The sequence below is a fragment of the Coregonus clupeaformis genome, unplaced genomic scaffold, assembly GCF_020615455.1.
Source record: "Coregonus clupeaformis isolate EN_2021a unplaced genomic scaffold, ASM2061545v1 scaf1380, whole genome shotgun sequence".
NCBI lineage: Eukaryota > Metazoa > Chordata > Actinopteri > Salmoniformes > Salmonidae > Coregonus > Coregonus clupeaformis.
Window position 1 is genome coordinate 31,448 of NW_025534834.1, and position 14,453 is coordinate 45,900.

The 14,453-nt window shown below is 46.0% G+C and overlaps 1 protein-coding gene across 1 annotated transcript; it reads left to right on the top strand.

Moving 5' to 3' along the window:
* Positions 1–5,961, top strand: zgc:158320 (uncharacterized protein LOC780837 homolog). The gene is made up of 4 exons (XM_041874464.2): positions 1–718; positions 1,566–1,793; positions 4,155–4,220; positions 4,800–5,961. Exons 1-4 carry the CDS (start codon positions 404–406, stop codon positions 5,283–5,285), a joined length of 1,095 nt encoding a protein of 364 aa, XP_041730398.1. The 5' UTR covers positions 1–403; the 3' UTR covers positions 5,286–5,961.
* Positions 5,962–14,453: the final 8,492 nt, after the last annotated feature.

Below are 14,453 nucleotides of genomic sequence, written 5' to 3' on the forward strand. Positions count from 1 at the left end.
CTAGCAAAAGCCGCGCTGATTGGACAGCGAGTTCTGACGTTCCTCTTCAGGAAGTAAACACGAGAGCACAGCTCTTCGGTTTCGAGTTAGCTACATAGCTGGTATCAGATAAGAAAAGTGTGAGAAGGGTAACTTCTAGCGACATCAACATACTGCTAAGCCATCCAAAGTCCAAAGCAATATTGATTTACCTCGCAGCCGTGACTGAAGATTGGTGACACTGCTGGAAGTATTTTCAAGCTATTAGCTAGCTAGTTTACATTAGCAAGTAGCTAACTAAACTAGTGTGCTGCGACTTGCATAACATCGACGGACAACCATCATCAACGATATTGCTAACTAACGTTAACCCTAACTAAAGGGGTTTCCCCTTTTTCAGTTGTGCTACCGTCGCTGCTCCAATATGCCTCGTGAGTGCGCTGTTAAAATGTGCGAAAACAAACAAAAGACTTGGTCGGCTCTAATGTTCCACCGATTTCCATTGAGTAATCCGGACCGATTGAAACTATGGATGGTTGCCCTGAACAAAGATGCTGATACTCCGACCGAGGACCTCAGAAAGTTACTAGTTTGCTCGGAACATTTTCTACCGGGGGACTATTATGAGAAGTTGGGACAGGACAGACATACGAGGATGAGAATCATGAAAAGTTTCCTGAAGGATACAGCGGTGCCATCAGTGGGCGTTCACACGCCAGGACAACGTGGAATAATTGCGGTAAGTGTAATTTAAATAATATCTGATTGATTGAATAGTGTTATTGTTCCTTGATAAATTACAAACTAGAGCGTAGGTTTAACAACTTTTAATAACCAGATGCTGGAACTACCAATGTAGCTAGCTATCAACCACTGCGTGCGTGGCGCATTGTATTATGGGTAGCGTAGTCTTCGTGTTTTTAACACAACACAAATAAAAGCTGTTCTGATAACATTTCATAGGGCTGTCACTTTACTGGTGGACAAGCTGTTTCAGTGTCATTCGCTACCTTTGTGTGAATGCCCTCCTCAGAGCGCATACACACACACACACACACACACACACACACATACACACACACACACACATACACACACACACACACACACAAAACACCCAATTTTAGCCAAAGAATAGCCAAGTACAACAAAACGACTAAGTCAACTTTGTGCCATTTTTTGGCGCCTTTATTCAGTTTCAAAGTCAAATAAATAATAGCATTTCCACATGCAACAGAAAGGAACCATGACTTAACTGTATAGTGTTAGCTAGCCTTCTAATAGATGACAGCATGCCACAAAAACAGAACAGTTATTATAGGGAGAATCTCAATCGCATTTCCTTGACTCCATTGCACTCTCGCCTCGTCCCCTTCTCAAAACCCATTGGATGAGGTCAGAGGGGAGGGACCTCTCATCATCACACCCAATGGGGTTTAAGAAGGAGGAGAGAATCAAGGAAATGGCAATTGAGATTCTCCCAGGGCCTTGTTCAAAGCCAAATTGATTGCATGCCTACACATGTTCTCATGTGTTTATTCCAAATGAATATGGACATTTCCTGGTCCCCCGTCCCTTTCTCCCAGGTTGAGACAGGAGACGTGCCTCCAGCTGTAGACAATCCACCAGGTACAGACTCAGCATCTCCTCCAACCCCACAACAGAGCTCCACCCATGGAGGGTCAGGTGTTGCTACGGCTACTGCAGGGTTCGTCTCCCAACTGGGTCTGCAGCTGAACAGTCGTCAACAGACAGCGTCAGGGACAGAGCCTGCTTCAAGCTCTGGGACGTACGTGGCCCTGGCACTTAGGAAGGTAATGCTGTTGTTTTGCTATCATGATGTTCTGCTAGCTATTGATGGATAGTATGTAAATAGCCTTACCAGCCTTGGCTTGAACGGCTCATTGGGGCAGTAGCCTATCTCCTGTTTCTGTAGTGAGACAGCCTGATGTACAGTACACCCCCTGGACAGGACACTAGCCTATCTCCTGTTTCTGTAGTGAGACAGCCTGATGTACAGTACACCCCTGGACAGGACAGTAGCCTATCTCCTGTTTCTGTAGTGAGACAGCCTGATGTACAGTACACCCCCTGGACAGGACACTAGTCTATCTCCTGTTTCTGTAGTGAGACAGCTTGATGTACAGTACACCCCCTGGACAGGACACTAGTCTATCTCCTGTTTCTGTAGTGAGACAGCCTGATGTACAGTACACCCCCTGGACAGGACACTAGTCTATCTCCTGTTTCTGTAGTGAGACAGCTTGATGTACAGGACACCCCCCTGGACAGGACACTAGTCTATCTCCTGTTTCTGTAGTGAGACAGCTTGATGTACAGGACACTCCCTGGACAGGACACTAGTCTATCTCCTGTTTCTGTAGTGAGACAGCTTGATGTACAGTACACCCCCTGGACAGGACAGTAGTCTATCTCCTGTTTCTGTAGTGAGACAGCTTGATGTACAGGACACTCCCTGGACAGGACACTAGTCTATCTCCTGTTTCTGTAGTGAGACAGTTTGATGTACAGTACACCCCCTGGACAGGACACTAGTCTATCTCCTGTTTCTGTAGTGAGACAGCTTGATGTACAGGACACCCCCTGGACAGGACACTAGTCTATCTCCTGTTTCTGTAGTGAGACAGCTTGATGTACAGGACACCCCCTGGACAGGACACTAGTCTATCTCCTGTTTCTGTAGTGAGACAGCTTGATGTACCAGTACACCCCCCTGGACAGGACACTAGTCTATCTCCTGTTTCTGTAGTGAGACAGCTTGATGTACAGTACACCCCCTGGACAGGACACTAGTCATTTCTCCTGTTTCTGTAGTGAGACAGCTTGATGTACAGGACACTCCCTGGACAGGACACTAGTCTATCTCCTGTTTCTGTAGTGAGACAGCTTGATGTACTGTACACCCCCTGGACAGGACACTAGTCTATCTCCTGTTTCTGTAGTGAGACAGCTTGATGTATAGGACACCCCCTGGACAGGACACTAGTCTATCTCCAGTTTCTGTAGTGAGACAGCTTGATGTACAGGACACCCCCTGGACAGGACACTAGTCTATCTCCTGTTTCTGTAGTGAGACAGCTTGATGTACCAGTACACCCCCTGGACAGGACACTAGTCTATCTCCTGTTTCTGTAGTGAGACAGCTTGATGTACAGTACACCCCCTGGACAGGACACTAGTCATTTCTCCTGTTTCTGTAGTGAGACAGCCTGATGTACAGTACACCTCCTGGACAGGACACTAGTCTATCTCCTGTTTCTGTAGTGAGACAGCTTGATGTACAGTACACCCCCTGGACAGGACACTAGTCTATCTCCTGTTTCTGTAGTGAGACAGCTTGATGTACAGTACACCCCCTGGACAGGACACTAGTCTATCTCCTGTTTCTGTAGTGAGACAGCTTGATGTACAGGACACCCCCTGGACAGGACACTAGTCTATCTCCTGTTTCTGTAGTGAGACAGCTTGATGTACAGGACACCCCCTGGACAGGATACTAGTCTATCTCCTGTTTCTGTAGTGAGACAGCTTGATGTACCAGTACACCCCCTGGACAGGACACTAGTCATTTCTCCTGTTTCTGTAGTGAGGCAGTTTGATGTACAGTACAGCACCTGGACAGGACAGTAGTCTATCTCCTGTTTCTGTAGTGAGGCAGCTTGATGTACAGTACACCCCCTGGACAGGACACTAGTCTATCTCCTGTTTCTGTAGTGAGACAGCTTGATGTACAGTACACCCCCTGGACAGGACAGTAGTCTATCTCCTGTTTCTGTAGTGAGGCAGCTTGATGTACAGTACACCCCCTGGACAGGACACTAGTCTATCTCCTGTTTCTGTAGTGAGACAGCTTGATGTACCAGTACACCCCCTGGACAGGACACGAGTCTATCTCCTGTTTCTGTAGTGAGACAGCTTGATGTACAGGACACCCCCTGGACAGGACACTAGTCTATCTCCTGTTTCTGTAGTGAGACAGCTTGATGTACAGGACACCCCTGGACAGGACACTAGTCTATCTCCTGTTTCTGTAGTGAGGCAGCTTGATGTAGAGGACACCCCCTGGACAGGACACTAGTCTATCAAAGGGCCTGATGGATAACATACAAGTTATTGGTTGGGCTGACATGCATGATTTTTTAAATGTTTTGCAGAATATTCCCTCTAAGACTACAACGGGGGACGCATGCAGAAGGAAAAAACCAAAGCCCAACGTTCTTGTGAGTATCTGTCTGGCATTTCCTGTTTATTCTGTTGATACAGCTTGATCTATTGGGCCAGACTCATTCTGTTGATACAGCTTCATCTATTGGGCCAGACTCATTCTGTTGATACAGCTTCATCTATTGGGCCAGACTCATTCTGTTGATACAGCTTCATCTATTGGGCCAGACTCATTCTGTTGATACAGCTTCATCTATTGGTCCAGACTCATTCTGTTGATACAGCTTCATCTATTGGTCCAGACTCATTCTGTTGATACAGCTTCATCTATTGGTCCAGACTCATTCTGTTGATACAGCTTCATCTATTGGTCCAGACTCAAGGGACCTATCAACTTGCATGTAAACATGAGGATGGAAAACTGATAGAAATGGTCCTATCCATTTATCTGGAGGTAGAGAAATACAGCTTGTTAGGTAAGGTGCTGTCTAGCGTAGCAGAACACTTCAAAAGGAAACGTTGGGGCGACTAGTGTGCAGCGTTTCCACAGCCAGCTGTCTTCATCAGAGTGCAGCTTTTCCTACGAACTCTCCTTTCCCTTTAAACGTATTTTTTTTCTTCTTCTGTCAAATCAGGTGGAGCGCAGGAAGAAAGGCCGAATGGACACAGCCGTTAAGACGACTGCAGTGAAGGACTGTGCCAGTATGAGGTCTGCGGAGGCTGCCGGCGACGCTGCCGGTCCCAGTGTCGTCACGCCTTTCACCAGCTACAGCCCCTCCGCCTCCAGCCAGGGATCCAGCTCTGACACTAGTGTGCCGGGAGAAGAGGATGGAGGAGGAGGAGGAGGAGGAGGAGGATGGAGCGAAAGGAAGTGGATCGTGAACGAGTCGAAACTCAAGGAGCTTTTCCAGACGTGTCACCGGTGTGGAGCTGCCCTGCGCAGCAGGACTATAACCGCTTTGGGTTACAGCCAAATCAAAGTGACGTGGTCTTGTCCCGACAAGCACAGAGGAGAGTGGCAGTCATGTCCTGATGCCTTTGGTGTTGGTCACTACCTGCAGATGGTTGGTTACAGAGTGGTGCTGGACTCCATGAGTAGTCAGTTTTTAAGTCACGACTAAGTACCTACTATTAGTATGTCATCTTCATCTGGTAAATAACAGGGTCGTAGGATCCTTGTATTAACCAGACTGCTGCCAATCCGTGTAGCAAAACAGAATGTAAGCTGGCAGGACTTCAGTATGGTTATACCAGGTTGGGTTATTTCAGTATGGTTGAACCAGGTTGGGGTATTTCAGTATGGTTATACCAGGTTGGGGTATTTCAGTATGGTTATACCAGGTTGGGGTATTTCAGTATGGTTATACCAGGTTGGGGTATTTCAGTATGGTTATACCAGGTTGGGGTATTTCAGTATGGTTGAACCAGGTTGGGGTATTTCAGTATGGTTATACCAGGTTGGGGTATTTCAGTATGGTTATGCCAGGTTGGGGTATTTCAGTATGGTTATACCAGGTTGGGGTATTTCAGTATGGTTATACCAGGTTGGGGTATTTCAGTATGGTTATACCAGGTTGGGGTATTTCAGTATGGTTATACCAGGTTGGGGTATTTCAGTATGGTTATACCAGGTTGGGGTATTTCAGTATGGTTATACCAGGTTGGGGTATTTCAGTATGGTTATACCAGGTTGGGGTACTAGTGGATTGAAAAATAAACTGAGGAGGCTTGTGTGTTCTCGGCCGATATCTGTTCAGGACAAAATCAGGTCTAACATTAAAATGTTATTGTCATTAATTGACTCTGTGTCAGAGTTGTGTGTGTGTGCACTTGTTGCTGTGCAGTAGGCTATTATCTGGCTATGATATTACTATGGGTGCTTCCCAAATGCCACCCTATTCCCTATATAGTGCACTACTTTAGACCAGAGAATGGCACCCTATTCCCTATATAGTGCACTACTTTAGACCAGAGAATGGAACCCTATTCCCTACATAGTGCACTACTTTAGACCAGAGAATGGCACCCTATTCCCTATATAGTGCACTACTTTAGACCAGAGAATGGAACCCTATTCCCTATATAGTGCACTACTTTTGACCAGAGAATGGCACCCTATTCCCTATATAGTGACTACTTTAGACCAGAGAATGGAACCCTATTCCCTACATAGTGCACTACTTTAGACCAGAGAATGGCACCCTATTCCCTATATAGTGCACTACTTTAGACCAGAGAATGGAACCCTATTCCCTATATAGTGCACTACTTTAGACCAGAGAATGGCACCCTATTCCCTATATAGTGCACTACTTTAGACCAGAGCCCTGTGGACCCTTGTAAGAAGTAGTGAGTTAAATAGGGAATGTGATGCCATTTGGGAAGCAGGCGATGGCCCCATGATGACTCTTTGCACTTCTTTATAAGGTCCTGATAACTCACTTCCCGTCCAGCGTGTTCCATTGTCAGCTACTTCCTGTTTATCGACTCATGTACTGTTTACCCTAGGAAACACTTCTGGTTGGATGATAGATTGGATGATGATTTGAGGAGAGAGGATGGGGGGTGGGGGAGGATGGGGGTCAGGAGAGGGGGCGGTGGGGGGGAGGGAGAGAGAAGAGCTGGAGAGAGGATGGGGTGAGGAGAGAGAGGGAGTGGGGGGAGGATGGGGGGTCAGGAGAGGTGGCGGTGGGGGGAGAGAGAGAAGAGCTGGAGAGAGGATGGGGGTCAGGTGGGGAGAGGGAGAGAGAGAAGAGCTGGAGAGAGGATGGGGGTCAGGTGAGGCGGTGGGGAGAGGGAGAGAGAGAAGAGCTGGAGAGAGGATGGGGGTCAGGAGAGAGAGGGAGTGGGGGGAGGATGGGGGTCAGGAGAGGTGGCGGTGGGGGGAGAGAGAGAAGAGCTGGAGAGAGGATGGGGGTCAGGTGGGGAGAGGGAGAGAGAGAAGAGCTGGAGAGAGGATGGGGGTCAGGTGAGGCGGTGGGGAGAGGGAGAGAGAGAAGAGCTGGAGAGAGGATGGGGGTCAGGAGAGGCGGTGGGGGGAGGGAGAGGGAGAAGAGCTGGAGAGAGGATGGGGGTCAGGAGAGGCGGTGGGGGGAGGGAGAGGGAGAGAGAGAGAAGAGCTGGAGAGAGGATGGGGGTCAGGAGAGGCGGTGGGGGGAGGGAGGGAGAGAGAAGAGCTGGAGAGAGGGATAACTATTAGCCTGTATCTGTTCCCAACAGACCATTACGTTCTCCTAATGATCCTGTCCATCATGTATTGGAACGTAACGGCACCCAGGTTCCTGTCTGAGGGGCAGGGTAGACCATATTTACTACTTTCTCCAGGACACCTCACCTTTCTCAAAGACATTCACTTTTTGGAAGGTGGCAATATTTTCAGACCTCGTGGTGGTCAAGAAAACCCCCCCAACTTTACTTGTAGTCTATATTAATAGTGGAGGTCAAAAGAAGTTCCCTCACAGGAAAAATAAAGTTGATTCTATTCTACTGTATTCTGCTATACTCTATTCTTCGATAGTCTACTGTATTTTATGATATTCTATTCTACTATATTCGATTCTACTGTATTCTGCTATATTCTATTCTACTGTATTCTGCTATATTCTATTCTACTGTATTCTGCTATATTCTATTCTACTGTATTCTGCTATATTCTATTCTACTGTATTCTGCTATATTCTATTCTACTGTATTATATTCTACTTTTCTATTCTGCTCTCTTCTACTATGTTCAACTCTACTGTATTGTACTATTATATTCTACTGTATTCTACTATTTTATTCTACTGTATTCTACTATATTATACTCTGCTCTCTTCTACAGTATTCGACTCTATTCTACTGTATTCAATTCTACTCTATTCTACTATATTCTACTCTTATAATCTACTCTTTTCTATTCTCTGTATTCTGTCTAAAACTCCCCTTACATTACTGACTATCCACTTGGTGTTTAGTCTCTCCTTAGTAAGAGACAGGAAGTAGAGGGGTCTACTAACTATCCACTTGGTGTTTAGTCTCTCCTTAGTAAGAGACAGGAAGTAGAGGGGTCTACTAACTATCCACTTGGTGTTTAGTCTCTCCTTAGTAAGAGACAGGAAGTAGAGGGGTCTACTGACTATCCACTTGGTGTTTAGTCTCTCCTTAGTAAGAGACAGGAAGTAGAGGGGTCTACTGACTATCCACTTGGTGTTTAGTCTCTCCTTAGTAAGATACAGGAAGTAGAGGGGTCTACTAACTATCCACTTGGTGTTTAGTCTCTCCTTAGTAAGAGACAGGAAGTAGAGGGGTCTACTAACTATCCACTTGGTGTTTAGTCTCTCCTTAGTAAGAGACAGGAAGTAGAGGGGTCTACTAACTATCCACTTGGTGTTTAGTCTCTCCTTAGTAAGATACAGGAAGTAGAGGGGTCTACTGACTATCCACTTGGTGTTTAGTCTCTCCTTAGTAAGAGACAGGAAGTAGAGGGGTCTACTAACTATCCACTTGGTGATTAGTCTCTCCTTAGTAAGAGACAGGAAGTAGAGGGGTCTACTAACTATCCACTTGGTGTTTAGTCTCTCCTTAGTAAGAGACAGGAAGTAGAGGGGTCTACTAACTATCCACTTGGTGTTTAGTCTCTCCTTAGTAAGAGACAGGAAGTAGAGGGGTCTACTAACTATCCACTTGGTGTTTAGTCTCTCCTTAGTAAGAGACAGGAAGTAGAGGGGTCTACTAACTATCCACTTGGTGTTTAGTCTCTCCTTAGTAAGAGACAGGAAGTAGAGGGGTCTACTAACTATCCACTTGGTGTTTAGTCTCTCCTTAGTAAGAGACAGGAAGTAGAGGGGGTCTACTAACTATCCACTTGGTGTTTAGTCTCTCCTTAGTAAGAGACAGGAAGTAGAGGGGTCTACTAACTATTCACTGTGCCCTACTTGCTAAAATGCAATACGCTCTAAAAGTCCAACCTCAAAACATACATGGAAAAACCAAAACCTGTAACACTTATCTAATCGTTTATACATTCATAATATATTAACAATTACGTAATTAACTGATTAATTGTTTAAATATAATAAATATTAGATTGTTAGTAATTTATTTAATTCGATAATTGAATCGCGAGTGCTGCAAGACACCTCTGATTCAGACCAGAATGCATTGACCTGCATTGACGTCAGACGGCCACTGGGCGCCACTGTTTCACCATGTGTAACTCCCTGACCTTCAGTTTCCAATAGACAATCTGGCAATGGACTCCTACTGCAGAGTTACAGTGCTGCACAGTTAGTTCAGACAATGGACTGGTACTGCAGAGTTAGACAGTGCTGCACAGTTAGTTCAGACAATGGACTCCTACTGCAGAGTTACAGTGCTGCACAGTTAGTTCAGATAATGGACTGGTACTGCAGAGTTAGACAGTGCTGCACAGTTAGTTGAGGCAAAACAAACAGGGCGATGTCATGTGACTGCTGCCGGAATGTCATAAATGATCACGTCTGGACGACTAGTCGTTTAGAGATGACAGAACTGCTGTTTTAATACAGACGTTGATATTGACCCCTGACCCCGTGTCGTGGATATGATTACACCCCAACACTATTTCAGTTGTTCTTACCCTTCTGCTTTGCTTCTGTTGAAATGAAAGGCTGATATGGGCCCCGTGTAGCTCAGTTGGTAGAGCATGGCGCTTGCAACGCCCGGGTTGTGGGTTCGCTTCCCACGGGGTGGGGGGGGGGGGGCAGTATGAAAAAATTTATGCAGTCACTAACTGTAAGTGTCTCTGGATAAGAGCGTCTGCTGTATGACTAAAATGTAAACAATTGGCCCTGGTGAAAAACAGTGCCCTATAAAGGGAATAGGGTGGTGTTTGGGACGAAGGCCTGCTCCTCGTCACAGGAGACGGCTTACTGTGTGGGTTACATCATGAAGGCTGCGTCTCCTATCAGCGGTGTGTCTCCTATCAGCTCTGTGTCTCCTATCAGCTCTGTGTCTCCTATCAGCTCTGTGTCTCCTATCAGCGGCGTGTCTCCTATCAGCGGCGTGTCTCCTATCAGCGGCGTGTCTCCTATCAGCTGCGTGTCTCCTATCAGCTGCGTGTCTCCTATCAGCGGCGTGTCTATCAGCGGCGTGTCTCCTATCAGCGGCGTGTCTCCTATCAGCGGCGTGTCTCCTATCAGCGGCGTGTCTCCTATCAGCGGCGTGTCTCCTATCAGCGGTGTGTCTCCTATCAGCGGCGTGTCTATCAGCGGCGTGTCTCCTATCAGCGGCGTGTCTCCTATCAGCGGTGTGTCTCCTATCAGCGGTGTGTCTCCTATCAGCGGCGTGTCTCCTATCAGCGGCGTGTCTCCTATCAGCGGCGTGTCTCCTATCAGCGGTGTGTCTCCTATCAGCTCTGTGTAGTTCAGTAAACAGGAAGGATCCCTCCCTGCTCAGAGAGAGATCAAACCTCCTCACACACCAGCCGGCGGTATCCAGGCAACACTGCTGGCCCTCTCTCTCCTGATGCCATCTTGGAGATGAGAGGGGCCGGCTCGAGGGGGATCACTTTTGCTGGTCACTGCATTCCAAAGTGTGTTGCATTATGGGGGAAAACGTTATGCGGGGTTGGAAACATGTTTATTTTGACATTACAAAAAATAGTTTGTATAAACGATGTCAACACTGCCATGTTGCACTGAGGCTTGCTGGTGTCTGACTTTCGGCTGTGGCATGATGCACCTCCCCCGACTACACTCCTTCACTGTCGTCTGCAATTGGTTGCTTCAGCCTTACCACTCAAACCAGCCCAAGGACTCTCTGTAGTAATCACCAGATCACATTCTACTCACATGTCAGCCTGACTCATCCAGCCAGCATCTCAGTCTGACTCTAGACCAATCAGCATCTCAGTCTGACTCTAGACCAATCAGCATCTCAGCCTGATGACTCTTACGGACTAATCAGCTTTCATAAGTAATTAAATTGTCAAAATCGTGTCTCTCTTTCCTGCTCTGAAGAATATAATATATAATTGGAATGTACAGACTAGACTGTAGAATGTTTAGAGTGGAATGTTTAGAGTAAAATATAAAATGTTTAGAATAGAATGAATAAAATATAGGATGTTTAAAGAATGTTTAGGATCGGAATGTTAAGAATAGAATAGAATGTTTAGGATCGGAATGTTATGAATAGAATGTTTAGGATCGGAATGTTAAGAATAGAATAGAATGTTTAGGATCGGAATGTTAAGAATAGAATAGAATGTTTAGGATCGGAATGTTAAGAATAGAATGTTTAGGATATTTCACCTGTGTTTAACGACTGCTTGGGTCCAGCAGTGGAAGGGTTAACTTGGGTCCAGCAGTGGAAGGGTTAACTTGGGTCCAGCAGTGGAAGGGTTAACTTGGGTCCAGCAGTGGAAGGGTTAACTTGGGTCCAGCAGTGGAAGGGTTAACTTGGGTCCAGCAGTGGAAGGGTTAACTTGGGTCCAGCAGTGGAAGGGGTTAACTTGGGTCCAGCAGTGGAAGGGTTAACTTGGGTCCAGCAGTGGAAGGGTTAACTTGAGTCCAGCAGTGGAAGGGTTAACTTGAGTCCAGCAGTGGAAGGGTTAACTTGGGTCCAGCAGTGGAAGGGTTAACTTGGATCCAGCAGTGGAAGGGTTAACTTGGGTCCAGCAGTGGAAGGGTTAACAGACAGGAGGGCTATACATGTCTGTCATGTGGAATTTAACATTCACAGGGAAGAAAGAAAGAAACTCATCCTCCTATTCTTCCTCTCTCTCTTTCCTCTAGTATCTATATATATCCCTCCATCCTCCTCTCTCTTTCCTCCAGTATCTATCCCTTCATCCTCCTCTCTCTTTCCTCCAGTATCTATCTATCCCTCCATCCTCCTCTCTCTTTCCTCCAGTATCTATCTATCCCTCCATCCTCCTCTCTCTTTCCTCCAGTATCTATATATCCCTCCATCCTCCTCTCTCTTTCCTCCAGTATCTATATATCCCTCCATCCTCCTCTCTCTTTCCTCCAGTATCTATATATCCCTCCATCCTCCTCTCTTTCCTCCAGTATCTATATATCCCTCCATCCTCCTCTCTCTTTCCTCCAGTATCTATATATCCCTCCATCCTCCTCTCTCTTTCCTCCAGTATCTATCCCTTCATCCTCCTCTCTCTTTCCTCTAATATCTATTTATCCCTCCATCCTCCTCTCTCTTTCCTCTAGTATCTATCAAATCAAATGTTATTCATCACACGCTTGGTAAACAACATGTGTAGACTAACAGTGAAATGTTTACTTACTGGCCATTTTCTTAACAATACAGAGAGAAATAAATAATAGAAAAATAATAACACGAGGATTTAAATCCACAATGAGTTTATTTTTTAAACATTTTATTTCACCTTTATTTAACCAGGTAAGCCAGTTGAGAACAAGTTCTCATTTACAACTCCGACCTGGCCAAGATAAAGCAAAGCAGTGCGATAAAAACAACAACACAGAGTTACATATGGGGTAAACACAACATACAGTCAATAACACAATAGAACATCTATATACAGTGTGTGCAAATGTAGCAAGTTATGGAGGTAAGGCAACGATAACTTGGCTATATACACGGAGTACCAGTACTGAGTGCAGGGGTACGAGGTAGCTATGTACATATAGGTAGGGGTAAAGTGACTAGGCAACAGGATTGATAATAAACAGTAGCAGTAGTGTATGTAATGCGTCAAGAGTTAGTGCAAAAAGGGTCAATGCAGATAGTCCAGGTACACTACATGACCAAAAGTATGTGGACACCTGCTCGTCCAACATATCATTCCAAAATCATGGACATTAATATGGAGTTCGTCACCCCTCGACAAACCATTTCTGTATGGACCTCGCTTTGTGCACGGGGGCATTGTCATGCTGAAACAGGAAAGGACCTTCCCCAAACTGTTGCCACAAAGTTGGAAGCACAGAATCACCTAGAATATCATTGTATGCTGTAGAGTTAAGATTTATTTTCACTGGAACTAAGGGGGCCTAACTCGAACCGTGAAAAACAGCCCCAGACCATTATTTCTCCTCCACCAAACTTTACAGTTGGCACTATGCATTGGGGCAGGTATCGTTCTCCTGGCATCCACCAAACACAGATTAGTCTGTCGGACTGCCAAATGGTGAAGCGTGATTCATCACTCCAGAGAATGCGTTTCCACTGCTCCAGAGTCCAATGGCGGCGAGCTTTACACCACTCCGGCCGACGCTTGGCATTGCCTATGGTGATCTTAGGCTTGTGTGCGGCTGCTCGGCCATGGAAACCCATTTCATGAAGCTCCTGACGAACAGTTGTGCTGACGTTGCTTCCGGAGGCAGTTTGTAACTCGGGTAGTAAGTGTTGCAACCAAGGAGAGACAATTTTACATGCCACTCGATTCAGCACTGAGCCGTTGTTGCTCCTAGACGTTTCCACTTCACAATAACAGCACTTACAGTTGACCGGGGCAGCTCTAGCAGGGCAGAAATTTGACGAACTGACTTGTTGGAAAGGTGACATCCTATGACGGTGCCACGTTGAAAGTCACTGATATCTTCAGTAAGGCCATTCTACTGCCAATGTTTGTCTATGGAGATTGCATGGCTGTGTGCTCGATTTTATACACCTGTCAGCAACGGGTGTGGCTGAAATAGCAGAATCCACTAATTTGATAGGGGTGTCCACATACTTTTAGCCATGTAGTGTAGCTATTGGTTAAAATATTGGTTAACTATCTTACTAACTATTTATCAGTCTTATGGCTTTGGGGGTAGAAGCCGTTCAGGGTGCTGTTGGTTCTAGACTTGGTGCATCCATCCTCGCGCTCTGTTTTCTGGAATTGATCTGATAGATGCAGGAAATTGGCCACGGCCTGACGTGTGTGTGTGTGTGTGTGTGTGTGTCTGTGTCTGTGTGTGTGTGTGTGTGTTTCAGGAAGGGTTATTTTTACATGTCAGTGGTCCAGAGGGGAAGTGTTTGTGTGAATGACGTCCACACAGTTGTTCTTCGCGTGACTCTGCTTTCTCCTCCAGTCAAACCACTGGCATGTGCCTCCAGTGTGTGTGTGAGTTTGAGTGTGTGTATGACTGTGAGTGTGAGTGTGTGTATGACTGTATGTGTGTATAACTGTGTGTGTGAGTTTGACTGTATGTGTGTATGACTGTATGTGTGTGTATGACTGTATGTGTGTATGACTGTATGTGTGTGTATGACTGTATGTGTGTGTATGACTGTATGTGTGTATAACTGTGTGTGTGAGTTTGACTGACTGTGTGTATGAGTTTGTGTGTGACTGTGTG

What these genes read in the sequence shown, in the direction of transcription:
- zgc:158320 (XM_041874464.2), top strand. Translation starts at nt 404, where the DNA reads ATGCCTCGTGAGTGCGCTGTTAAAATGTGCGAAAACAAACAAAAGACT. An exon ending in TGGCCCTGGCACTTAGGAAG is followed by an intron (nt 1,794 to 4,154) that starts GTAATGCTGTTG and finishes AATGTTTTGCAG; the next exon opens with AATATTCCCTCTAAGACTAC. An exon ending in AACCAAAGCCCAACGTTCTT is followed by an intron (nt 4,221 to 4,799) that starts GTGAGTATCTGT and finishes CTGTCAAATCAG; the next exon opens with GTGGAGCGCAGGAAGAAAGG.